We start from the raw sequence: 25695 nt of genomic DNA, 5'->3' as shown, positions 1-25695 counted from the left end.
TATGGAACCAACCTAAGTGCCAAGCTACCAATGAGCAGATAAAGAAAATGTGGTATATACACCATAGAAGACTACTCAGCCATGAAAAGAATGAAATAATGTGTTCTGCAGCAATTTGGATAAAGCTGGAGGCCATTATTCTAAGTGAAGTAACTCAGGAAAGGAAAATCAAATACTGTTTGTTCTTACTCATAAATGAGAGTTAAGCTATGGGTATGAAAAGGCATGGACTTTGGAGACATAGAAGGGGAAGAGTGGGAGGGGGCGAGGGATCAAAAACTACATATTGGGCTTTCCGAGTCCCTGGCCCGCGGGCGTCGGGTGTGGGCTGCACCCTCCGCTCTGAGGGTTTGTGGCCCACTGCTCCTTCGCTGTCCCTGCAGCCATCGCTCGTGCTCCGCGTTGCAGAAACGATGGGGGGTCAGAACAGTGCTATTGCCACCGGTGTATGTGGGGCCCTTTTTATCGGGTACTGCATCTACTTCAACGCAAAAGAGGAAGTGACCCCAACTTTAAGAAGAGGCTTCGAGAACAAAGAAAGAAACAGAAACTTGCCAAGGAGAGAGCTGGGCTTTCCAAGTTACCTGACTTAAAGATGCTGAAGCTGTTCAGAAATTCTTCCTTGAAGAAATACAACTTGGTGAAGAATTACTAGCTCAAGGTGAATATGAGAAGGAAGTAGACCATCTGACGAATGCAATTGCTGTGTGTGGACAGCCACAGCAGCTACTTACAGCAAACTCTTCCGCCACCAATGTTCCAGATGCTTCTGACTAAGCTCCCAACAATTAGTCAGAGAATTGTAAGTGCTCAGAGCTTGGCTGATGACGTGGAATGAGAAACAAATATCAACATAATAGAATCTTGGTTAAAAATATTTTTAAAATTCTTAGTAGTTGAACAGCTCTGGGGGAATAAGGGCAAATACGCTTGTTATGAACTACACTGAAATCTACCAAAGTGAATGTTTACTTTGTGTAGATCCATTTGTCTATTTTATTTATTTTTCCCAGTGAAAAGTGTATTTTGATAGAGAGCTTTTCATTTTATAAATACACTATGAGTTACTGAAAAATCATGGATTTTGTTTATTCCTGAAACAGTTAAACTGTACATATGACATGGCTTATGTTAAAAATACCCAGTGCTCAGTTTTGAAGGATAGGAGAAACTGAAGGATGAAGAATGCACACTTTTTTTATTTTAGCTCATACATTTTGCTATAAATCTGGAACTTTGATAGACTTGATTATGTTTGTGAAAACTTAGCATTAAAGTTTTTGAGTGAAAAAAAACTACATATTGGGTACAACGTACACTACTCAGGTGATAGGTGCACTAAAATCTCAGACTTCACCAGTATACAGTTCATCCTTGTAACCAAAAACTACTTGTACCCCAAAAGTGATTGAAAAATGATGTATAAGTAAAAATGTCCCCAGTAAAGATACATAGAGGCCAGGCTCAGGGGCTCACACCTGTAATACCAACACTTTGGGAGGCCAAGGCAAGAGGATTGCTTGAGCCCAGGATTTTTCTGGGCAACATAGCAGGACCCCATATCTACAAAACATTAAAAAAAATTAGCCAGGCATGATGGCATGCCCCTGTGGTTCCAGCTACTCCAGAGGCTGAGGTGGGAGGATCACTTGAATACAGAAACTCAAGGTTGCAGTGAGCTGTGATTGTGCCACCGCACTCCAGCCTGGGTGACAAAGCAATACCCTGCCAAAAAAAAAAAAGTTTACCAAAAGACTTTTATTAGAATGTTCACAGCAATATTATTCATAATAGCCCCAAACTTGAAACTAGTCACATCATCAACAGTTGAATGGATAAATAAATAGTGGTACATTCATACAATGAATTACTGCATATGTGCCAATGAGCATGAAACATCTAAACTACATAAAATAGTATGGATGGTATTCACAGACTTAATATTGGACAACTAAAGTAAGACAAAAGAATGCATACTGGATGACTCCATTTATGTAAAGTTTAAAACAGTCAAAAGCAATCTACGGTATTAGAAGCAAGGATACTGGTTACACTTGAGGATGTAGTGAATAGAATGAAGGATGAGCGAGTGGAGGGGAGCACTCTGAGTACCAGAAATGTTCTCTGTCTTGATGTTGGTGGTGCTTACATGGGACTTTTCAGTGTGGAAAATTCATTGAAATGAATACTTATGGTTTTTACACTTTTTTTGTATGATATATGTTAAACATAAAAAGGTTATATGTGTGTGTGTGGTTTTTTTTGTTTTGGTTTTGTTTTTAAAGACAGGGTCTTGCTATGTTGCCCAAGCTAGCTAGACTTGAAGTCCTAGGCTCAAGCAATGCTCCCGGCTCAGTCTCCCAAGTAGCTGTGGACTATAGGCATGTGCCACCATGGCAGGCTTAAAAAAAAAAAAAAGTTGGCCGGGCATGGTGGCTCATGCCTGTAATCCCAGCACTTTGGGAGGCCGAGGCGGGTGGATCACGAGGTCAAGAGATCGAGACCATCCTGGTCAACATGGTGAAACCCTGTCTCTACTAAAAATACAAAAAATTAGCTGGGCATGGTGGCGCGTGCTTGTAATCCCAGCTACTCAGGAGGTTGAGGCAGGAGAATTGCCTGAACCCAGGAGGCAGAGGTTGCGGTGAGCCGAGATCGCGCCATTGCACTCCAGCCTGGGTAACAAGAGTGAAACTCCGTCTCAAAAAAAAAAAAAAGTTATATAAAAAAAATTACAGGCCAAGCACAGTAACTCACACCTGTAATCCCACTACTTTCAGAGGCCAAGGTGGGTGAATCACAAGGTCAAGAGATCAAGACCATCCTGGCCAACATGGTGAAACCCAGTCTCTACTAAAAATACAAAACATTAGCTGGGCGTGGTGTCACACGCCTATAGTCCCAGCTACTTGGGAGGCTGAGGCAGGAGGCTGAGGAAGATTCTCCATGATCAAGCCCCTGCCTGCATCAGCTTGAACCAGGGAGGCGGAGGTTGCAGCGAGCGGAGATCATACCACTGCACACCAGCCTGGCAACAGAGCAAGACTCCATCTAAAAAAAAAAAAAGATTCACAAAATAAGCCTCTCTTGACTCCACTTCCCCCTCTAGCGTTAGACCTCTTTCCCTCATTCTTTTTACATACATACATATATATATTATATATATATAAAATCATATATATATACACACATATATATATGATTGCATTTTAGGTTTTGGGGTACATATGAAAAACATGTAAGATTGTTGCATAGGTACACACATGGCAGTGTGGTTTGCTGCCTTCCTCCCCATCACCTATATTTGGCATTTCTCCCCATGTTATCCCTCCCCAGCTCCCCACCCCCCACTGTTCCTCCCTTAGTTCCCCCCTACAGACCCCAGTGTGTGATGTTCCCCTCCCTGTGTCCATGTGTCCTCATTGTTCAACACCCACCTATGAGTGAGAACATGCAGTGTTTGATTTTCTGTTCTTGGGTCAGTTTGCTGAGAATGATGGTTTCCAGTTTCATCCATGTACCTACAAAGGCCACGAACTCATCGTTTTTGATGGCTGCATAGTATTCCATGGTGTATATGTGCCACATTTTCCCTATCTAGTCTATCATCAATGGGTATTTGGGTTGGTTCCAAGTCTTTGCTATTGTAAACAGTGTTGTGATGAACATTCGTGTGCATGTGTCCTTATACTAGAACGATCTATAATCCTTTGGATATATTCCCAGTAATGGGATTGCTGGGTCAAATGGAATTTCTATTTCTAGGTCCTTGAGGAATCGCCACACTTTTTCTTCCACAATGGTTGAACTAATTTACACTCCCACCAACAGTGTAAAAGTGTTTCTATTTCTTCACATCCTCTCCAGCATCTGTTGTCTCCAGATTTTTTAATGATCACCATTCTAACTGGTGTGAGATGGTATCTCAATAGTTTTGATTTGCATTTCTCTAATGACCAGTGATGATGAGCATTTTTTCATATGTTTGTTGACCTCATATATGTCTTCTTTTGTAAAGTGTCTGTTCATATCCTTTGCCCACTTTTGAATGGACTTGTTTTCTTCTTGTAAATCTGTTTTAGTTCTTTGTAGATTCTGGATATCAGCCCTTTGTCAGGTGGGTAGATTGCAAAAATTTTTTCCCATTCTGTTGGTTGCCTATTCACTCTAATGACTGTATCTTTTGCTGTGCAGAAGCAGTGGAGTTTGATTAGGTCCCATTTGTCTATTTTTGGCTTTTGTTGCCAATGCTTTTGGTGTTTTAGTCATGAAGTCCTTGCCTATGCCTATGTCCTGAATGGTTTTGCCTAGGTTTTCTTCTAAGGTTTTTATGATGTTAGGTCTTATGTTTAAGTTTTTAATCCACCTGAAGTTAATGTTAGTGTAAGGTGTCAGGAAGGGGTCCAGTTTCTGCTTTCTGCACATGGCTAGCCAGTTTTCCCAACACCATTTATTAAACAGGGAATCCTTTCCCCATTGCTTGTTTTTGTCAGGTTTGTAAAAATGGAAAGAGCTAGAGGAGCAAAATCAAAAACACTCAAAAGCTAGCAGAAGACAAGAAATAACTAAGATCAGAGCAGAACTGAAGGAGATAGAAACACAAAAAAACCCTTCAAAAAATCAGTAAATCCAGGAGCTGGTTTTTCGAAAAGATCAACAAAATAGACAGACCACTAGCCAGACTAATAAAAAAGAAAAGAGGGAATAATCAAATAGATGCAATAAAAAATGATAAAGGGGATATCATCACAGATTCCACAGAAATACAAACCATCATCAGAAATTATTACAAACAACTCTATGCACATAAACTAGTAAACCTGGAAGAAATGGATAAATTCCTGGACACTTGCCTCCTCCCAAGACTAAACCAGGAAGAAGTCAAAACCCTGAATAGACCAATAACAAGGTCTGAAATTGAGGCAGCAATTAAGAGCCTACCAACCAAAAAAAGCCCAGGTCCAGATGGGTTCACAGCTGAATTCTACCAGACATACAAAGAGGAGCTGGTACCATTCCTTCTGAAAATATTCCAAACAATACAAAAAAAGGGAATCCTTCCCAAATCATTTTATGAGAACAACATCATCCTGATACCAAAACCCGGCAGAGACTCAACAAGAAAAGAAAACTACAGGCCAATATCCATGATGAACATAGATGCAAAAATCTTCAATAAAATACTGGCAAGCTGATTGCAACAGCACATCAAAAAGCTTATCCACCATGATCAAGTAGGATTCATCCCAGGGATGCAAGGCTGGTTCAATATACGCAAGTCTATAAATGTAATTCACCACATAAACAGAACCAAAGACAAAAACCACATGATTATCTCAATAGATGCAGAGAAGGCCTTTGACAAAATTCAACAGTCCTTTATGCTAAAAACCCTCAATAAACTAGGTATTGATGGAACGTATCTCAAAATAATAAAAGCTATTTACGACAAACCCACAGCCAATATCCTACTGAAAAGGCAAAAACTGGAAGCATTCCCTTTGAAATCTGGCACTAGACAAGGATGCCCTGTCTCACCACTCCTATTCAATATAGTATTGGAAGTTCTAGCCAGAGCAATCAGGCAAGAAAAAGAAATAAAGGGTATTCAAATAGGAAAGGAGGAAGTCAAATTGTCTCTATTTGCAGACGACATGATTGTATATTTAGAAGACCCCATTGTCTCATCCCCAAATCTCCTGAAACTGATAAGCAACTTCAGCAAAGTCTCAGGATACAAAATCAATGTGCAAAAATCACAAGCATTCCTACACACCAATAACAGATTTAGAGTCAAATCAAGAATGAACTGCCATTCACACTTGCTACAAAGAGAATAAAATACCTAGGAATACAACTAACAAAGAATGTAAAGGACCTCTTCAAGGAGAACTACAAACCCCTGCTCAAGGAAAGAAGAGAGGACACAAACAGATGGAGAAACATTCCATGCTCATAGTTAGGAAGAATCAATATTGTGAAAATGGCCATACTGCCCAAAGTAATTTACATATTCAATGCTATCCCCATCAAGCTACCAATAACCTTCTTCACAGAACTGGAAAAAACCACCCACATTCTCTTTATAGTAAAACTCCTTTAAAGAGTTGGTCACTTTACTGTCTCCAATTCTCCCCCACATTAGCCTCTCTTGAACTCAAGAGATAATGCTGTTAAAAACGCCCTCCTCAGTGTCACCAATGGCCTCCAGATTGCTAAAATCAGTGAGCAGTTCTTTCTCAGGCTTCAATCTTCCTCTTAAAAATACGTTTATCACTTGGTTTCTAGGAAAACACACACTCCTACTTCTTGGTTTTCCTACTTCTTGCCACTTCATCTAAAGCTCCTTAGCTGTGTCCTTTTCATCTCTTCACCTCGCTAGCCTCGTTTTCAAAGCTGAATACCTGAAGGCTTAGTTCTTAGACCTCTTCTCTACAATCACTTCCTTGGTGAGTCCAGATGCATAAATACCCTGCCCACTTGGGTGTTGTCTTAATTTGGGTTTGGCCAGAGGCAAACTCTGAGGCAGAGGTTCAAGTGCAAGCAGTTTATGAGGGAGGTGATCCTAGAAAACCCTAGTAGAGGGATGAGGAAGTGAGACAAGAAAGGCAGCCCATAAAGGGTGTTATTAACCAGGTGTCCAGTGAATCCTGCTAAGCATTATCAGGCCTTAATTTTATTGTGAGGAGAGTGAGAGAGCGAAGTATTTTTACATCAGCTCTTGCCAGTCAGTGATTTCTGGTCACTCCACCAGGAAGTGCATTTTGTACTTCTGGGCTACCATGCATGCAGAGTAGGCTCCAGTGGCTAGAGAACGCACAGAGGCAAAGAGACAGAGACTAGCAGCTGAAGGTCAGTCCTGCAAGCACTGAAATGGTCAGGCCCAAGGGGACATGGGGGAGGCACTCACAGCGTCTGCTCTGTAGGGTCATAGACATGTAATGGTCAGGCCCAAGGGAACACGGGGGAGGCACTCACAGCGTCTGCTCTGTAGTGTTATAGACATGTAATAGGCATGTCAAACATAACATGTTCAAGACTAAACTCTTGATTTCTCCTGACCCAAACCGGCTTCTCCTACAAGCTTCCCCATTTCAGTCAATGTAAACTGTTCTTGTGCTTACCTAACCTTTCAATACTTGACTCTTCTCTTTTATATTTCACTTTCTTTCTTTCTTTTTTTTTTTTTGAGATGAAGTTTTGCTCTTGTGCCCAGGCTATAGGGCAATGGCGTGCAATCTTGGCTCACTGCAACCTCTGCCTCCCAGGTTCAAGAGATTCTCCTGTCTCAGCACCCCAAGTAGCTGGGATTACAGGCATGCCCCACCACACCCGGCTAATTTTGTATTTTTAATAGAGAAAGGGTTTCTCCATGTCGGTCAGGCTGGTCTTGAACTCCCAACCTCAGGAGATCTGCCCGCCTCAGTCTCCCAAAGTGCTGGGATTACAGGCATGAGCCACCACCCCCTGCCTCCACTTTCAATCTGTTAGCAAATCTTGCTATCTTTAACCTTTTAAATACAGCCAAGCTCCAGCCACTTCTCAGCATTCCACTGCCACCTTCCTAGTCCAAACCATCTTTATCTCTTGCCTGGATTAATACAATAGGCTCCTAACTGATCTCTCCTTTTTCTGCTTTCTGCAGTCTGTTTTCAACAGAGCTGCCAGAGTGATCCTGTTAAAGCATAAGCCAGATCATGTCACTCCCCAGTTCCCTCTGATAGCTCCTGTTTCACTCCCAGGAGAAGCCAAACTCCTTATTTTGACAAACTTGGTTCTCTACAATCTGTTCCCTGTTACTCTCTGCCCTTTCCCCTCAGCTGAGTCAGGAGTACCGTAGGCATCTCCCGTCTGAGCATTCTTAATGCCTGCTATGCCCTCTGCTTGATGGAGTTTCCCTGTGCATAGCCATTTCCCTCACTTCTTTCAGTTTAATTATCACCTCCTCAGTAAGGCTGTCCTGGCCAGCTTATCTAAAAACTGTCATCCTCAATGCTTTCTATCTCCCCTCCTGCTCTCTTTTCTTTCTTATCACTTATCACTACATAACACAGTGAATATTTTATACATTTATTTTTGTCTACCTTCTCTCTCACTAGAATGTAAGTTCCATAAGGACAGAGACTGCTGTCTATTTTGTTCACTGCTGTATCACCAGTCCCTAGAATAGTGGCTGTTGCACAGGAGGTACTCAACAAGTATTTGTTGAGTGAATAATCTCACTGAAGAATCCAGAGTAAGTATGATCATCACAGCGTGCACTCGATTTGCACCTGGCTTTTTGTGGGGATCCCCCACCAGCGTAGAGGCCCCTCCGTGTCTCCGCCATGACGGGGTTTGAGCCCAGACACGTCTCTCTCCACTGGGTGCAGTCGAGTGAGGTGGCTACAGGAAGACGTGGGAAATGTTAAGCTTGCAGAGAGTCACTCTCAGTTCACTGACTGAAGTAATGCCAGATTATTGTTTTTCTCCTGAAGTCACTGTTCTGGGCTAGTTCTATGACTCTATTTACCCGTAGTCACAGAAACATTGAGATCATTCACTGAATCACTACAAAATTGTTCCCCTCCTGATTTATTGCTTGCCCACCTGTCTTAACGTCATTTTCTGTAACAATGGATAAGAGGATAAGAATCTTTTGTGACCTTTAGGTAAACTTGTATGTTGCCCCCTCCCTTGGTTACTTTGAACCTCCTTTGGTTACCTTGTAACTTTCTGTTTTTTCCCCGATAATGATTCTGTAAGAAAACTGACGTCAGTCACTGTATGTAAAATCATATATAAGAACATGTGCACAAAGAATAAATCGCTGATCTGAGCATATCTCATTTCAGTCCTCCAGACCCATCTTCTCTATCTCTCTTCTCTTCCGCGCACTCTCTCTTCCAGGTATTAGGACCCTCTTGCTGGTCAAGAGACCCCCGGCAGACGTGCCGATCTCACGGCCAACAACAGCTTTTCACTTACTCTTGTGTTCCGCCCATCTTCCATGATACCACAGAGTCTTCACAACCATGATTTCCCATGGCTATGGAATCTTCCATCCAGCGTATGTGCTTTACTTGACCATTCCTACATCATTTGATCCCATAAGTTATTACTAGTTCTCAACGCTATAAACATGACAATAAACATTTATTTGGTAATAGTATTTCCAATATATGATTTACTTTTAGGATGAATTCCCCAAAGCCACTAAGTAACCATTTTTAAAGTAAGAAAATACAATTTCAAATTGTTATTTTAATGAATGTATTCAAGAGGGGGGAATCACTTTTTTAAAACCAGTGAGCAGCCGGGTGCAGTGGTGCATGTCTGTCCCCCACGCTACTTAGGAAACTGATGCAGGAAGATTGCTTGAGCCCCAAAGTTCTTTTCATTTTTTTTTAAAAGGGGTTGCACCATGATGGCCAGGCTGGTTTTGAACTCCTGACATCAGGTGATACACCCACCTCGGCCTCCCAAAGTGCTAGGATTACAGGCGTGAACCACCACACCCGGCCTCCCCGAAGTTCTTGAATAGCCTGGACAACCATAGTTGAGACTTAGTCTCTAGAAAAAGCTTGGTGCAGGTGGCTCACACCTGTAATCCCAGCACTTTGGGAGATCGAGGTGGGCGGATCACGAGGTCAAGAGTGAGTTCGAGACCAGCCTGGCCAACATGGTGAAACCCCGTCTCTATTAAAGAAACAAACAAAAAAATTAGCAGGGCATGGTGGTGCATGCCTGTAATCCCAGCTACTCGGGAGGCTGAAGCAGAATAATTGCTTGAACCCGGAAGGCGAAGGTTGTAGTAAGCCAAGATCACGCCATTGCACTCCAGCATGGGTGACAGGGCAAGATTCAGTCTCAAAAAAAAAAACAAAACACAACTCTTCAATAGCTTCTTGATACCTAAATGACAAAATCCAGATATGCAAGAAGATGCCCCATTATCAAGCCTCTGCCTGCATCATCCACCTTGTCTCTTTCACATGATTCTGTGGGTGCCCCTCACACTCTAGCTTTGCTTTAATTACTTTTAAATCTCCACATACTCCCCACACTGGTTCATGCTTCTATGTACTTTACATCGTATCTCTCTTTCTGGAGCTCTCGTTCCCTTTCCTCCTGTAAAATTGCTCCTCAAATCTCAAGACCCATCACAAGCCTTTCCTGCTCCATAGACCCTTCCTGGATTCACTGGGCACAGGTAAGTACATCCTTGCTGCCTTACTCTAGACAGCACTTGTCAATCCTGTCTGTCTCCATTAAACTGCTCGAAGTTCTTTATCAGGCAAGAAGTCCTTACTCATCCCTGGAAGGTCCAGAACAAAATATCTGCTTACACACATATATACATACATGCACACACACAACACATAAATATACATATATATATACACACACACACATATAAAGGAGGAAGGCCAGTTGCGATAGCTCACACCTGGAATCCTAGGCTGAGATGGGTAAATTGCTTGAGCCCAGGAGTTCAAGGCAACAATAAGCTTTGATTGTACCACTGCACTCCAGCCTGGGCAATGGAGCAAAAAAAAAAAAAAAAAAAAAAGGAAGGAAGGAAGGAAAGAATGAATTAATAGATAAAGTGAGAGGAAGAAAAGATCCTAGAAACGAGAGTAGAGTAACAGGAGGAAGAAGTCAGAAGGGCAGCAACAGAAAAAAACCGCCCATATCTGCTGCCTCTTCTTTTGTTTGTGACAACAGATGGGACATAAAATATTCAGAAGCCAAGTGTATCATCTCTTATGAGAAATTTCTAATCAGCCTAAAAGGTGGCTCACGATGATTCTCAACCTTCCCTATCAGCTTGGAGAGCCCAAGGGAATTCCAAACTGTGAGCTCTAAAAATAAACCCCAGGCAGCAGGGGCCCATATTGGAGCCTCCCTTCTGGAGATCCAGAGCAGTTGGTGCTTTGTATTTATTTATTTTTTAACTTTTTAGACTACTGTCCTGGGAGCTGCTCCTGGCACTGAAAGTCTCTGCTTTCCTGGGAATCTCCTCTATTAACTTACTCAAACTGTCCTTATATCCTAGAAAACCTGATGACAATTCTGGGCAAGTTGGTTTGGTGTAGGGGCTATATTTGTACAAACCACTACCAATTTTTTTGCTCCTTTTTGCACATACTGTCCCAGAACCAGCAGGTGAGACTGTCTCTTTGACAACAGAGCTACTCTGCAGCAGGTTAGGTGTAGGAGGGCATGTCAATGAGGCCTCACAAGGCACCCACCAGCACAGCAGGAAAATGCAATGCTCTCTGAAAGTATGAAGTTAATGTTGTAATACAACAGATAAGAAGTCTACGGAACCCAAGAAGTAAGCCAGGATGTAAACACCAATTTTTTTGTTTTTGAGATGAAATCTCACTCTGTTGCCCAGGCTGGAGTGCAGTGGCACGATCTCGGCTCACTGCAACCTCTGCCTCCCGGATTCAAGTGATTCTCCTGCCTCAGCCTCCCAAGTAGCTAGTACTACAAGCACATGCCACCATGCCTGGTTAATTTTTGTATTTTTAGTAGAGACGGGGTTTAGCCATGTTGGCCTGGCTGATCTTGAACCCCTGACCTAGGATGATCCACCACCCTTGGCCTTCCAAAGTGCTAGAATTACAGACGTGAGCCACCACACCCAGTTATTCCACCTTTTTTCTTCCGTCCTTTTATATAATATCCTATCTACAGAATTGGGCACTGTCTTGCTCCTGGCTTGTAGAAACTTCTCAGCTTAGCCAGCTAATGTCTCTATGGTAGATATGTCTGTCTTCTCAGAGACACTTCTTTGAACCTTTGGCTCTGCTGAGAGAATAGTGGCCCATGTGACTCAAAGGGCTACAGTTCACTGACATGGGCACCCATTATGACTCAGAGGTAGCTCATTGTCAGCTGGCTAGTAAGTAAGTGTTTTCTTTCTCTTTAAAATTGGAACTGAAACAGAATGAAACATGTGGGATGGAGATGGTCAATAAAGCAGAGAGTTTTTGTAGATGTGGGCCTGGCAACAACCATTTTTGGCCATGATGTGCCTTCCGATAACTAAGTGTGGAAAACCATTTTGCAGAAAGAGGTATAAAGATAGAACGGATTCATCAAGGAAAGTAGAAACGAGAAAGCACACAGCACCAGAGAAAGTGAAGATGGAATGAATAACATCTTAACATCCGGCCCTACTTCCCTGCTGTGGGTCCACAGAATTCCCCTGTACTCAATACACCTCCTCCTATGTGAGTTCCTGTAAACAGGTTCTAAACCTTGGGACAGCCTCTTCTGAGCCTTCATTTCCTCATCTGTGAAACATGGGAGGACTAGATGACGTCACTGCTTCCCAAAGTGGAACCTTTAAGACTCATGAGGCTGAAATGATTTTAGCACATGGAAACAGCCTTAAATAGCACTGAATCACAGCATAAAACATGATTCCCACTTCAGCTCTCCTTTAATTCTCCTAATTAAGGCAAAGAGAAAGTCTGAGATTGACTGTTAGCATGTTTTAAAAATTACTTTCTGTTACTTGGTAATTTTTCCTTGTTTAATTTGTTTTATTTTTACCATCACCTTCTACTCATAGCAAGTGATACATTTTTGTTATTGTAATAACATTAAATACTCTTTTGAAATAAGTTTAAATAAAAGTAAAGTAGTAGCAATGACAGCTACCATTTTGAGTGGCTACCATGTCATGTACTTCACATATATTATTGCCGATTTCCCCAACAAATCTAAAAATCATTATCACTGTTTTACAGCTGAGGCAACTGAGGACCAAAGAGATTAATATGCCTGAAGTCAGAAGCCTAGTAAGTTAACTGAATGAGTGTTTCAGATAAATTTGTCTGGTCCCCAAGTCCACGCTTTTCCTACTGTTCTATCCTGCTTCCTTTCTATTAGAATCTAACAACATCTGAACCCACACTCGAATGAAACCCCTCAAAGTTGGCCTTATGCAGTAGCCTTTGCTCAGATTAGCTCTGTGACTCTTCTGCAGCATTGGAAACTCTTTTCTGAATTCCTCTCCTTTTTTGGCTTTATCCAGCTTCTCTCGTAACCTTCCAAATTACGTCTTCTGTCTCAATTTTTTGCCTTTCATTACCCTGGCGTTTTATCTTTTGTCTTTCACGCTGGCTCTAGGCTGCTGAAAAGCAACATTAGTCCCTATGAGATTTGAGTTACAGATAAATCTACTCTATGAGTTAGGATTCAAAAGCTGCTCTTTCAATCTGGTGCCCTGTGTTAACATTTTTCTTTTTCTTTCCTTTTTTTTTTTTTGACACAAGAGTCTCGCTCTGTTGCCCAGGCTGGAGTGCAGTGGCATGATCTCAGCTTACCACAACCCCCACCTCCTGGGTTCAAGTGATTCTCCTGCCTCAGCCTTCCAAGTAGCTGGGACTACAGGCATGTGCCACCATGCCCAGCTAATTTTTGTATTTCTAGTAGAGATGGGGTTTCACTATGTTGGTCAGGCTGCTCTCTAACTCCTGACCTAGTGATCCACTTGCCTCAGCCTCCCAAAGTGCTGGGATTGCAGGCATGAGCCACTGTACCCAGCTGGCTATAATGTTTCAATACATGCTCTCTGACCAAGACAGCTAACTTCTAGGAATGTATGCTGAGAGAAATCATAAATATATGCAAAGAAATATGGAAAAGAGTAATCTCTGTAGCATTCTAATGAACAGCAAAACTTTATAAAGTTTAGCTGACCAAGACAGCTAACTTCTAGGAATGTTTGCTGAGAGAAATCATACATCTATGCAAAGAAGTATGGAAAAGGGTAATCTCTGTAGCACTTTAATTAACAGCAAAACTTTAGAAATGATCCAAATGTTAATCCATAGTAGCTAAGTTAAAGAATTTATGCTGCAGCTATATGTGAAACAATATGTCCTCTTTCAAAGATGAGAGTGTAGATAATAAATAGATATAGATATATAAACATATATATTGATATTGAAAAATATCTATATTTAATGACATGGAAAAATTATGGTGTTCATGGAGCAACAGTGAATGGTCCCATTAGCGTATTTAAAACTACTCCACATATAAAATGTCAACTAGGATGTAGAACTAGTTATTCAGGTGAAAAGAGTTGCTCATCGCCCTTCTCCATAGTCCCCCTCAGTGACTGCATCCATTTCCACAATCACCTCGATGCAAACTCTGGTCTGACCTCATGCCCATGCCCATGACTGGAGCATGCAACTGCCCAGTAGACAGCTCCTTCTGGATGTCAGTGTTTTCACTCATCGTTTTTCCTCCCACATCTGCTCTTTCTCCATAATTCCCTATTCCTATTAAAGGTATCACTCTTGTTTTGGTTCACACAGTCAACTAAAGCAAAGTCATTGCCTTCTTCCATCCTTCCATCTTCAGTGCTACATCCAATCAGTTACCAACTGTGATGGTTAATTTTATGTGTCAACTTAACTGGACCACGTAGTGCCCAGACATTTGGTTAAACATTATTCTGGGTGTGTCTGTGTGGGTATTTACTCAGCTGAAGACCTGAATAGAACAAAAAGACTGAGTAAATGGGAACTGCTTCTGCCTGACTGCCTTTACCTGGGACATTGGTCTTTTTTGGCCTTCAGACTCAAGCTGAACGTGGCTCTTCTTGGGTCATGAGCCTGTTGGCTTTCAGACTGGAATTTACACCACTGGCTCTCCTGGGCCTCCAGCTTGCTGGCTGTGAATCTTGGGGCAGTCTCCATAATTGTGTGAGCCAATTCCTTGTATCTCTCTCTCTCTCTCTCTCTCTCTCTCTCTCTCTCTCTCTCTCCTTCTCTCTCTCTCTCTCTTTTCTATTGGTGCTGTTTCTCTGGAAAACACTGACTAACATGCCAGTCCTCCAGATTCTTCTCTTTGGCGTCACGAGCTCCTCTTTTCTATTTTCACTGCCATCCACCTAGCTCAGGATATTCTTCCCTGTGGCTGGACCGTCACCATGGATTCCGGATAGCTCCCTGTCTCCTGCATCTCTTGCTTTTCAACCTTCATCCTCATAACTATAGGGTTAATCTTCCAAAAATCTAATTCTAATAACAAAAATTTTAAAGAGTCTTCGTTGTGAGAAAAACAATCCAAAATCCTGGACCAGGAGCAGTGGCTCAAGCCTGTAATCCCAGCACTTTGGGAGGCCAAGGCAGGCGGATCACTTGAGATCAGGAGTTTGAGACCAGACTGGCCAACGTGGTGAAACCCTGTCTCTACTAAAAATACAAAAATTAGCTGGGCGTGGTGGTGCACACCTCTAATCCCAGCTATTTGGGATGCTGAGGCAGGAGAATCTCTTGAACCCGGGAGACGGAGGTTGCAGTGAGCTGAGATCGTGCCACTGCACTCCAGCCTGGGCAACAAGAGTGAAAAACTCTGTTTCAAAAAAAAAAAAGGAAAACAATCCAAAATCCTTGGATAATGTTCAAAGTCCCCTATGATTCAGCATCAGCTAAGGTTCCCAGCCCTTTACCCTACTTCTCCTACTGTTAGGGTAACTGTACTGTATGTCATTTCCCCACATTAGTGCTTTTGTTCATGTTCTCCTCTAAACCCCAACCCGCCTGTCCTATAATCACTGCCTATCCAAAATCTTATCCCTCCTTGAGGTGTAGCTGAAACTCAATCTTCACTTTCACTTAAAGCCTTCCAAAGTATTCCTAAGGTGGAAGAGTCTCTTTCCTTCCTTTAAGCACATAGCTTTCCTCTTCTATGTTTTTCAAATTCTGGTTTGTATTATGCTTATTTGTACGTGTCTTCTCTTCCCTTATCCTTGAGGATGAAGGCTGTATCTATTTCATCTTTATATCCCCCAAGGCCTAATATAGTGCTTCTATTGTTCACCTAAATGAATAATAAATGAATATTATCTCAAGTGAAATGAAATTTGAAAGTTAAATGTAGCATGAAAACCTGACATAGTATTTCATAATTGAGTTTAAAGTACAAATGGTACCTGGATTATCCACTTGCGGCACACACCAAAAAAGCACTATTTTAAAAGCTGTCTGCAGTATGTGCAAGTTGTTGTAGGGACGTATTTCTTAGTGCTACATGTCAATTAGAATCACCTAGGACTGGGCATGGTGGCTCACGCGTGTAATCCCAGCACTTTAGGAGGTTTAGGCAGGTGGATCACGAGGTCAGATATTCGCGATCAGCCTGGCCAACATGGTGAAACCCCATCTCTACTAAAAATACAAAAAAATAGCCGAGTGTGGTGGCGCCCACCTATAATCCCAGCTACTCAGGAGGCTGAGGCAGGAGAATTGCTTGAACCCAGGAGGCAGAGGTTGCGGTGAGCTGAGATCTTGCCACTGCACTCCGGCCTGTGCAACAGAGTGCGACTCTGTCTCAAAAAAAAAAACAAAAAACACCTGGAGAGTTTTTAAATACTACCCATGCCCAGTCCCACTCTAGACCAATCACATAAGAAGCTCTGAGGGTGGGTTCTGGGCACTAATTCTCTTTTAAACCTTCCCAGGTAATTCTACTGCGCAGTCAGTTGAAAATTACGGCTGTAGGGAATGGCAGCCTAACTGATCTCAATTTGTGTATTGGGATGGGCAGGAATGAACTTCTGATAAAGATACTTTAGTTGATCTTTGGTTGTACAAAGGCAAGGCTCATTAAGCAACTGCAAAATAATGCCACTAACTAACATTTGTTGAGCAAGTATTAACCCTTATGATACCCTATGAAGTAAGCACTGTTACTGGCTGCATTTAAGTATCTAAGGCTCAGACAAGTACTTTAATTTACCCAGATGAGTAAGTAGAGTAGCTAAGATGTGAAGACATGAACCCAGATACACAGGCTTCAGAGCAAGAGTATAGAAGAAGTGAAACTCGAGTGACGTGGGAGTGTGGGGTGAGTACATGTATGCACGCGTGTGTGTGGAGATTTTTCTATGAAGGCCAAGCACAGGGATTGGAGGGGCATGGGATTCGGGGTTGGAGAACAAAAGGAAGCAAAAGACAACTCTAATAAAAGAAAGAGGCCTTGGTGACATGGTGGCTGGCCGAGTCCAAGCAGAGAAAACATCAGTCAGGGACTCTCAGGAGATGGTAGAGTCCATGGGTTTTAGAACTCAGTCAATTATGCCAAGTGGCAAGTGTTCTGTTTCTATCTTGTAAGGCCCTTATGATAATCCCCAGACTTCTGCTAAGTTAGAAGTACCTTGGGGAAGTGCCCACAATGGAGTCGGAGCAGCAGAGGGGTGCTGGGCTCTCTATACGGTTTCTCCTTGAGGCCAAAGTGCTGGGCGCCGCTAGTCCAGAATCCCAAAGTGACCGGTAGCCAAGCAAATGTAGGGTGAGGAGCCAAACAATGAGAGCAAGGACGGGGTGGAGGAAGGACTGAACAGAAAAGGTCCTGAGATCAAAGCCCTTTTTCTTTATGACAGAAGTAGCAGCCTCTGGATGGAAGGAAAACTGGACCCTGCTATCCAGAGACAGTGGCCATTGGGAGGTCTTCTGTGCCGCTCTGTGCCACACTCTGCCATTGTCACTGAGACACAAATATAAATGGAAGCTATAAATATGGGCTTGGGAGATGAGGTGGCTTGGTTCCAAGCCACACACCACTTCTCAAAGGGCTCACTGGAGAGGACAGATTCTTCTCATGTTTGAGTGGGTTTCATCTGCATGGTATAGGGGAAGGGATGCTGGAGTCAAAAACATCTAAGATTGAACTGCTCAAGACACATTTACCTTCTTTGGATCTCACTTTGTCTATCTGTAAAATGGAAAAAAATATTGACCTTATGAGGTTACTGTGAAAATTAACTGAGAAGACCACAGAAGGCAGACGGCACTGGATGTGGCCCTTGCAGGGGCTGCGCTGAGGTCACTTAACTTGCTTCCTTGGCCCTGGCCACCTAACCCTGCTCCTATGCCAGGTCCCAATACTGCCAGGGATGACCTTTGTGAAGTCAGATCCTACCTTTGGTTAGGGAGTGAATCCCGAGCTTCACTTGGGAGAAGTTTCCACTTCCGATTTCCCCTCGAATGCGGTAGAAGCCTATCCGTTTCCCCAGCGTGATCTCCTTCACCACCTTTTCATCCTGGGACATGTCCTGTGTCAGTTTCTCGAAGGGTGTCAGCTGGCGGGGCTGTCCCTCCTCACCCTCCTTGCTGCTCTCGGTCTGACAGCCACTTTCTACGCTGTCGCTTCGATCCCACCGGGCATAGTGGGGGTTCACCAGGCCACCTCCATTCGTGTACACTGCAGTCATCGTCCACGGGAACTCACGTCTCCATCTCAGCAAAGAGCCACCAATCAAGGGCAGATTGTGCGGGAGCAGAAGAGGCTCAGTGGGTGGGAGATGCCAACTGAGGACAGAAGGTGCCCAGGGTTCAAGAGAGTTTTCCTGAGAGCTGAGCAGCCTCCCTGTCAGCTTCAGTGAGAGGAGAGCAGTGAACCTGGTAGCCAAGACTGCACAGCCCAGCCAGTAGCTGCTCGCCTCACTCAAGACATATCCCACTTTCCCTCACATTGAACTTGTAAGCTCTAGCTGTACAATTAGGCACACATTACATACCCACTGCCCTGATGGGACTCCAGGAACTTTCTGGCCACACGTGGAGTCTGATGCTTTGTGGTAGGTGGCTGTGCCCCAGGACAAAGGCTTCTGTTTGCTATTCCCTTTGATGGCCAGAAAATCTTGCACTCTGGTGTGTAAAAGCCCCTGGGAGGCCCCCAAGTCCCTGCTGCTGGAGCTCATTTCTGACCTTCATTTCGTGCTTCTCTCGCTGCCAGGCCGCAGAGCCCTGGAGACCTATTAATCTGGACCCCAGGAAAGAAGAAACTTGCAAATCAGCCTTCTGGTCACACAGGCAGCCAGAGAAGGATTAAATCCCGGTGATGTCACTTTAGCCGGCCTTTATTTAGATGAGCCTTCCTCTAAGCTGTGAGCTGTCTTGAAAATTTGGCTGGTTCAACCTAAGAATAGAGAGTAAGAAAATTATTAGCCTATGCTAATGTACTGTACAAGATTTATAATGAATGTGAAACTGCTTTGTAAGCACTGATCTAAAAGTACTCCACAAATTTAAGTTATGACTCATGTCAGTGGTAGATGCTTGATTACATGTGATTTAGTAAGAAGAAAAAAGTATATATACACACCCCTCTACCTATATTTTAGAAAAGCCCATACAGTCTGTACGTATTTCTAGCAAAACAATTTTTCTATTTCTTGAAGTTTAGGAAAATATGCATATTGCCTTGTATTGCTTTAAAACCGAATTTTAAAAATAATATGGTAGCAATGATGACAAAGATTCTGGATTACTACTGGTTTTCAAAATTTCTCATAGTTATTCAAATAATAATATTTTATCTCCTTTACTACTTTATGTTCTTATACAACTTGTCTTATACTAGTTGTTTCCACTCTTTCTTTCTGTCTCATTCTATGACAAAGGCTGATTTTTCCTCCTATATTTACTTTTTGAGTTTTTCTGAGCAGGTGTCAGCACCCAGGCTCAGCACCTTATTTTTAAGATGTGGAAAAGGAGGGTTTACAGCATTGCCAGTGATAAGAAGTGCTGCCCAACTATGATGTCTTCTGAATGTCTTTTTCTGCGCTCTCCAGTAGGAAATACTCTCTTCCTCTCTGAATTTCCACAGCACTTCTTGCATTTTCCAAAATGTCCCATCTCAATGAAGGTGGGAACTGGGTTTGACTCATATGTATGTCCTGCTCCCCTCCTCTTTCCCTCAAAACGGAGTGTAAGGTTTTACATACAGAAAGTGTTTACTGGCCTGGCGTGGTGCCTCACAGCACTTTGAAAGGCTGAGGTGGGCGGGTCACAAGGTCAAGAGATCGAGGCCATCCTGGCCAACATGGTGAAATCCCATCTTTACTAAAAATACAAAAATTAGCCAGGTGTGGTGGCAGGCGCCTGTAGTCCCAGCTACTCAGGAGGTGGAGGCAAGAAAATCACTTGAACCCAGGAGGCGGAGGTTGCAGTGAGCCGAGATCACGCCACTGCACTCCAGCCTGGTGACAGAGTGAGACTCCATCTCAAAAAAAAAAAAAATGTGTTTACTAAATAAATGTGTGTTAAACTTGATTTTTGGACTTGAGCATTCCAAACTGAAAATTTGATTGAAAACATGAGAGAATCCATACTTGGAAGTATGGATTTCTAACTCTGTTCAGTAATATCACATTATTACAATTAAGTATAAATAAGGTTTCCTAACCCTATACTTAAGGTTAAGTATGGGGTTGCCAAATAAACATACTTAAGGGAAGTAAAGACGGGGTTGATGCCCAGTACTGCTCCTATTTCTGGATAGAGAGAAAGGAATCTGGAAGAAGGATGAAGAACAGAGGCTTAACAGGGGCCAGGTATCAGTAACTAAGCACATCTCTAGGTTAGAGACTGATTAGGATGTTTTTAAAAACTTTTTTTTTTAATTTTTTTAAAGCAATTCTCCTGCCTCAGCCTCCCTGGTAGCTGGGACTACAGGCAGGCACCACCATGCTCAGGTATTTTTAGTAGAGACAGGGTTTCGCCATGCTGGCCAGGCTGGTCTCGAACTACTGACCTTGTGATCTGCCCGCAACAGCCTCCCAAAGTGCTGGGATTACAGGCATGAGCCACTGCGCTCGGCCTAAAAACATTTTTAAGATAAAATTCCCCTTAGCAGGGTGCAGTGGTATGCACCTGTAGTCTCAGATACTCGAGAGCCTGAGGTGGGAGGATGGCTTGAGCCCAGGACCTGGAGGTTGCAGTAAGCCAAAATCAAGCCACTGTACTCCAGCCTGGGTGACAAAGCCGGACCCTGTCTAAAAAAAACAAAACCAAACAAACGAAAAAGGTAAAGGTTCTTAATTAAAGTGAGGAAACACACACACACACACAAATTAAAGTGAGGAAAATCTAAGTCACTAATTCTTCTTCCTTTTCTTTACCCACCTCTACCTCCCAAAGTGCTGGGATTACAGGTGTGAACCACAGTACTCAGCAAAAATCACTGATTCTTAATTATCCTGGGGTCACAAACTCCTTTGAAAGGCTAACAAAACCTATGACACTATCTTCAGGGGGGAAAAAAAAACCCTCACCCATACAATTTGCATCCAAATTTAAGATGACATTCTGAAACCCATCTGGTTAAGAATGTCCATGAAGGTCAAGTGCCACTAGATCTCCCCAGATTCGTGGCAGAAAAACACCATGCAGCTTATAAGAGACTAGAATGAAGTAGTAATTCTGCAAGAAACTTTAGCTTAACCTAAGGAAAAAGAAAATAAAGTTTTTCAATAGAATGCAGTGCTTGAGGTCAGCCACGATGGTTCACACCTGTAATCCCAGCACTTTGGGAGGCCAAGGCGAGCGAATCACAAGGTCAGGAGTTCGAGACCAACATGGCCAACATGGTGAAACCCCATCTCTACTAAAAATACAAAAATTAGCCGGGTATGGTGGTGGGCACCTGTATTCCCAGCTACTCGGGAGGCTGAGGCAGGGGAATCGCTTGAACCCAGGAGGCGGAGGTTGCAGTGAGCCAAGACCATGCCCTTGCACTCCAGCCTGGGCAACAGAGCAACACTCCATGTCACCAAAAAAAAAAAAAAAAAAAAAAAAAAAAAAAAGAATGCAGTGCTTGAACACTTTGCGTTCTAACAGACTCTGTGAAGAATTTGCTGGTTCTGCATCCTCATTACTGTGCTGTCCTTATCACTGACATACTTGGACCACAACTACATAAACACCAGGAGGGCACCAGGCGCAGTGGTCCACGCCTGTAATCCCAGCACTTTGGGAGGCTAAGGCAAGTGGATCACCTGAGGTCAGGAGTTCAAGACCAGCCTGACCAACATGGCGAAACTCTTTCTCTACTGAAAATACAAAAAATTAGACGAGCGTGTAGTGCATGCCTGTAATCCCAGCTACTTAGGAGGCTGAGGCAGGAGAACTGATTGAACCCGGCAGGCGGAGGTTGTAGTGAGCCAAATTGTTCCATTGCACTCCAGCCTGAGCAACAAGTGTAAAACTCCATCTCAAAAAAAAAAAGAAAGAAAGAAAGAAAAGAAAAAAGAATAAGAGAGGAGATGGCAGCTGAGAAATGTCAATACATTTTTGGGAGATGGAAAGAAAATTAGTGGTAAGCAACCTGGCAAACTGCAACCTAGATTCCTACATAAGGTCATGCCAATGAGATTCACCTTTCTGAGTGCTCAAAAATGACTTCAAACTATAAGAAGTCAAGTACCTTGGCTCACGCCTGTAATCCCAGCACTTTGGGAGGCCGAGGCGGGTGGATCACAAGGTCAAGAGATCGAGACCATCCTGGTCAACATGGTGAAACCCTGTCTCTACTAAAAATACAAAAAATTAGCTGAGCTTGGTGGCGCATGCCTGTAGTCCCAGCTACTTGGGAGGCTGAGGCAGGAGAATTGCTTGAACCTAGGAGGCGGAGGTTGCGGTGAGCCGAGATCGCGCCATTGCACTCCAGCCTGGGTAACAAGAGCGAAACTCCGTCTCAAAAAAAAAAAAAAAAAAAAAAGAAATCAAGTACCTCAAAGGTTGGGGGAATAAAGCAGGATGAAAATCATGGAAATTGTTTGAAGGTAGAGCAGTGAGACCCACCCCCTGCCCCCACCCCACCCCCTGCACCAGCCTTTCCCTCCTCAAAGATAGGTTGCTACTTTCTCTACCCCACCCCTAGCTCTGGAACACGAGGCACCGAAGAGAGGATTAGCTAAAAGTCTGGGTTGTAGAATCCCTCATTCCCTTCTCCCTGCACTCTGTTTCCAGAATGGAGGAAAACAAGCATATAAACCTCTAGGTTGGCTATTCCTCTTTTGAATAGACTAGCTCAAGAGAAAAGACTTTCTGAAACCTACATTTGAAAGTTCTCCATCAAAAAAGCCACCCAGCCATCTACAGCACAATCCTCCAGGTGCCAGTTTCATGCACTCGCAGGGAACTTCCAACCAGGTTTCAGTGCCTTCCACTTAGAATAAATGACTGAATGAATGTTCAGTCAAGAAGCATGGAGGCGCCTGAGGAAAGACTCCAAAATCAAAGAAAGAAACCATGCTCAACCTAAACAACGACCTCTACAACTAAAAGGAACTTGAAGGAAACAGCACCACGAGGAAGTGGAAGACAAAAGATAAGGTATTGAATCCATAAAACCAGAACAAAAAAAAAAAAAAAAAAAAAAATGGCTGGGCACCGGTGGCTCATGCCTGTAATCCCAACACTTTGGGAGGCCAAGGCGGGTGGATCATGAGGTCAGGAGTTCAAGACCAGCCTGGCCAACATGGTGAAACCCCATCTCTACTAAAAATACAAAAATTAGTCACCCGTGGTGGCAGGTGCCTGTAATCCAAGCTACTCAGGAGGCTGAGGCAGAGAATTACTAGAATATGGGAGGCAGAGGTTGCAGTGAGCCGAGATGGCACCACCATACCCCAGCTTGGGCAACAGAGTGAGACTCTGTCTCAAAAAAACAAAAACAAAAAATTTAAAGACAATTCACATGACAAGAAAGAGCTATCCGGAAATTAAAGAATTCAATTGAAGAATTGTGAAAGAAAAATCTAGAAGAGATAAGCAATATAGAAGGCACAAAAACTGGGTAATCAATTCAGAAAGTCTAACATCTAATTATTAGAATTTCCGGGGAGGGGGGCCAAAAAAAAAAAAAAAGAATTTCCACTTACACTATTTTGCTCCCAATAAAGTAAAACATATGGTTTCTATTGTACCTGAATTGCCAGCAAATCTCAGAAATTAAAAAATAGCATAGTGAGAAAAACTCTGAATTCTCATAACTTCTAATAGAATAAAAAAGTAGAAGGAAAACTCTAAAAGAAAAGATAAATCCTATTTGAGTGTGTGTATCTATGGGTATTTAAACACTCATTTTTATTTTGCATAATTTTTTTTCCTAGAGATCTTTCTTAGAAATCTAGAAATAGGAGTTCTGAGCACAGGTTGTGGGGTTGCTCTAAATAGCATATGTTTTTGACTACTTTCTAGTAGAGTCCAAAACACCAAGCTTCATCATGTTGAAAACTAAGCAAATAATGAAAGTGATCACATACCTAATTGAAAATGAAATTTCAGATGTAAGTGAGTTTTTCGTTGTTGTTCTTTTGCCTTTTGCCCTTTTGATTTTGACCAATTTTTTTTTTTTTTTTTTGAGACGGAGTTTCGCTCGTTACCCAGGCTGGAGTGCAATGGCGCGATCTCGGCTCACCGCAACCTCCGCCTCCTGGGTTCAGGCAATTCTCCTGCCTCAACCTCCTGAGTAGCTGGGATTACAGGCATGCGCCACCACGCTCAGCTAATTTTTTGTATTTTTAGTAGAGACAGGGTTTCACCATGTTGACCAGGATGGTCTCGATCTCTTGACCTCGTGATCCACGCGCCTCGGCCTCCCAAAGTGCTGGGATTACAGGGGTGAGCCACCGCACCCAGCCTAATTTTGACCAATTTTTATGGACATTAATGAGAGCTTAGAAACTCAACCAGACAGAAATATAGAGTATTATCACTGCAGATCAAAGCCTCTGAAGGAGGCAGAATGTTCCTTAATTATTAGCCTGCTGTTGCTATATAGCAGTGCATTAAATAAGATCAAAGAAAACAGAGCTTATTTGATTACTCATTTCCTTGACTTGTAACTCACTGTGAAAATAATATCAATGAAAACCATCTCACCTTTGTTCTCTCTTTCTGAGTTTAACTTACAAAACTTCTGGGCAAGCCTTCCAGGCAACCTCTTCATTGGTTGACAAGGCCAGGATTGGTTTGCTTAAAGGAAAAGCTGGGTTTTCTCTATGTGTAGCAACAAGATTGAGTGACAGCCAGTCCCTAGTTACAATTCCTCTCGGGCAGGTACACCCTCAGGGAGAATAATTAGCAAATTCATCTCATTTGAAAATCTATTTTACCATTTAGAAATCATTTCCACCATCTTAGCTTTTAGCTCAGCTCTTTATTTCTCAACACACAGGTCAAGATTGCCATGAGGTGCAGTGGGGAAATTCCAAAGCAAATAGAAAAGTAGTGAGTAAAGGTTGATTCCTAGAACAGCAGTTCTGCTCTGTGACACCACCTCTCTCCTACTTGGTCTCAGAGGGAGGCCACTCAGCCCAGGTCGCCCCTGATCCAGCTCACACCCAGCATCCAGGAACAGTCCATCCAGTCTGATGGGTTTCCATCAGCTGTTCCCGTATATACTTCTAACACACTTGAGTTCCCTTTGCCACAAATGCCTCAGACTCAAATGCCTAGGAGGACAGTGCAGGAGTTCTATGTCAGTGACCCAGTACAGTGCCTATGCCTGGTGTGGTGAGGCAGCCCTTCCTCAGCTCCAGTCAGGGCAGGCATGCCAGAATGCAGGCTTACTTTTGCCAAGTCTTTTAATTTTTGAAAAGAAACTGGCAATCAAGATTTTTTTGGTACACTCTCAATTTTTTATTTTTTTGTTTTTTTTTTTAATTTAGAGGCAAGGTCTCACTATGCTGCCCAGGCTGGTCTTGAACTCTCGGCCTCAAGAAATTCTTCTGCCTCAGCCTCCCTGTAGCTGTGATTACAGGTGCAATCCACCCACCATGCCTGGCAACTCAATTTTTTTTTAATGTTTTTTAGTGTTTTGTTTTGTTTTTTGTTTTTTGGTTGACACAGGATTTCACTCTGTCACCCAAGCTGTAGTACAGCTCACTGC

General features: G+C 42.9%; 1 protein-coding gene and 1 pseudogene across 3 annotated transcripts in view; one reads left to right on the top strand and one right to left on the bottom strand.

Annotated features, from left to right (window-relative positions):
• NIM1K (NIM1 serine/threonine protein kinase) overlaps positions 1-25695 on the bottom strand; it is a 78403-nt gene that overhangs the window by 22224 nt on the left and 30484 nt on the right. For all 3 annotated transcript variants that reach the window (XM_012449525.2, XM_064375947.1, XM_012449526.2), the window contains exon 2: positions 17938-18936. In XM_012449525.2, coding sequence (XP_012304948.2) covers positions 17938-18229 — 292 coding nt within the window. In that variant the 5' untranslated portion in view covers positions 18230-18936. The remainder of the gene's footprint in view (positions 1-17937; positions 18937-25695) is intronic.
• LOC105715251 (mitochondrial import receptor subunit TOM20 homolog) lies at positions 414-838 on the top strand (annotated as a pseudogene).

Source organism: Aotus nancymaae, unplaced genomic scaffold, assembly GCF_030222135.1.
Source record: "Aotus nancymaae isolate 86718 unplaced genomic scaffold, 86718_ANA_hifiasm-v0.15.2.pri h1tg000014l, whole genome shotgun sequence".
Classification (NCBI taxonomy): domain Eukaryota; kingdom Metazoa; phylum Chordata; class Mammalia; order Primates; family Aotidae; genus Aotus; species Aotus nancymaae.
Note: the sequence above shows the minus strand (reverse complement) of the source record. Positions and strands in the feature narration are given on the sequence as shown.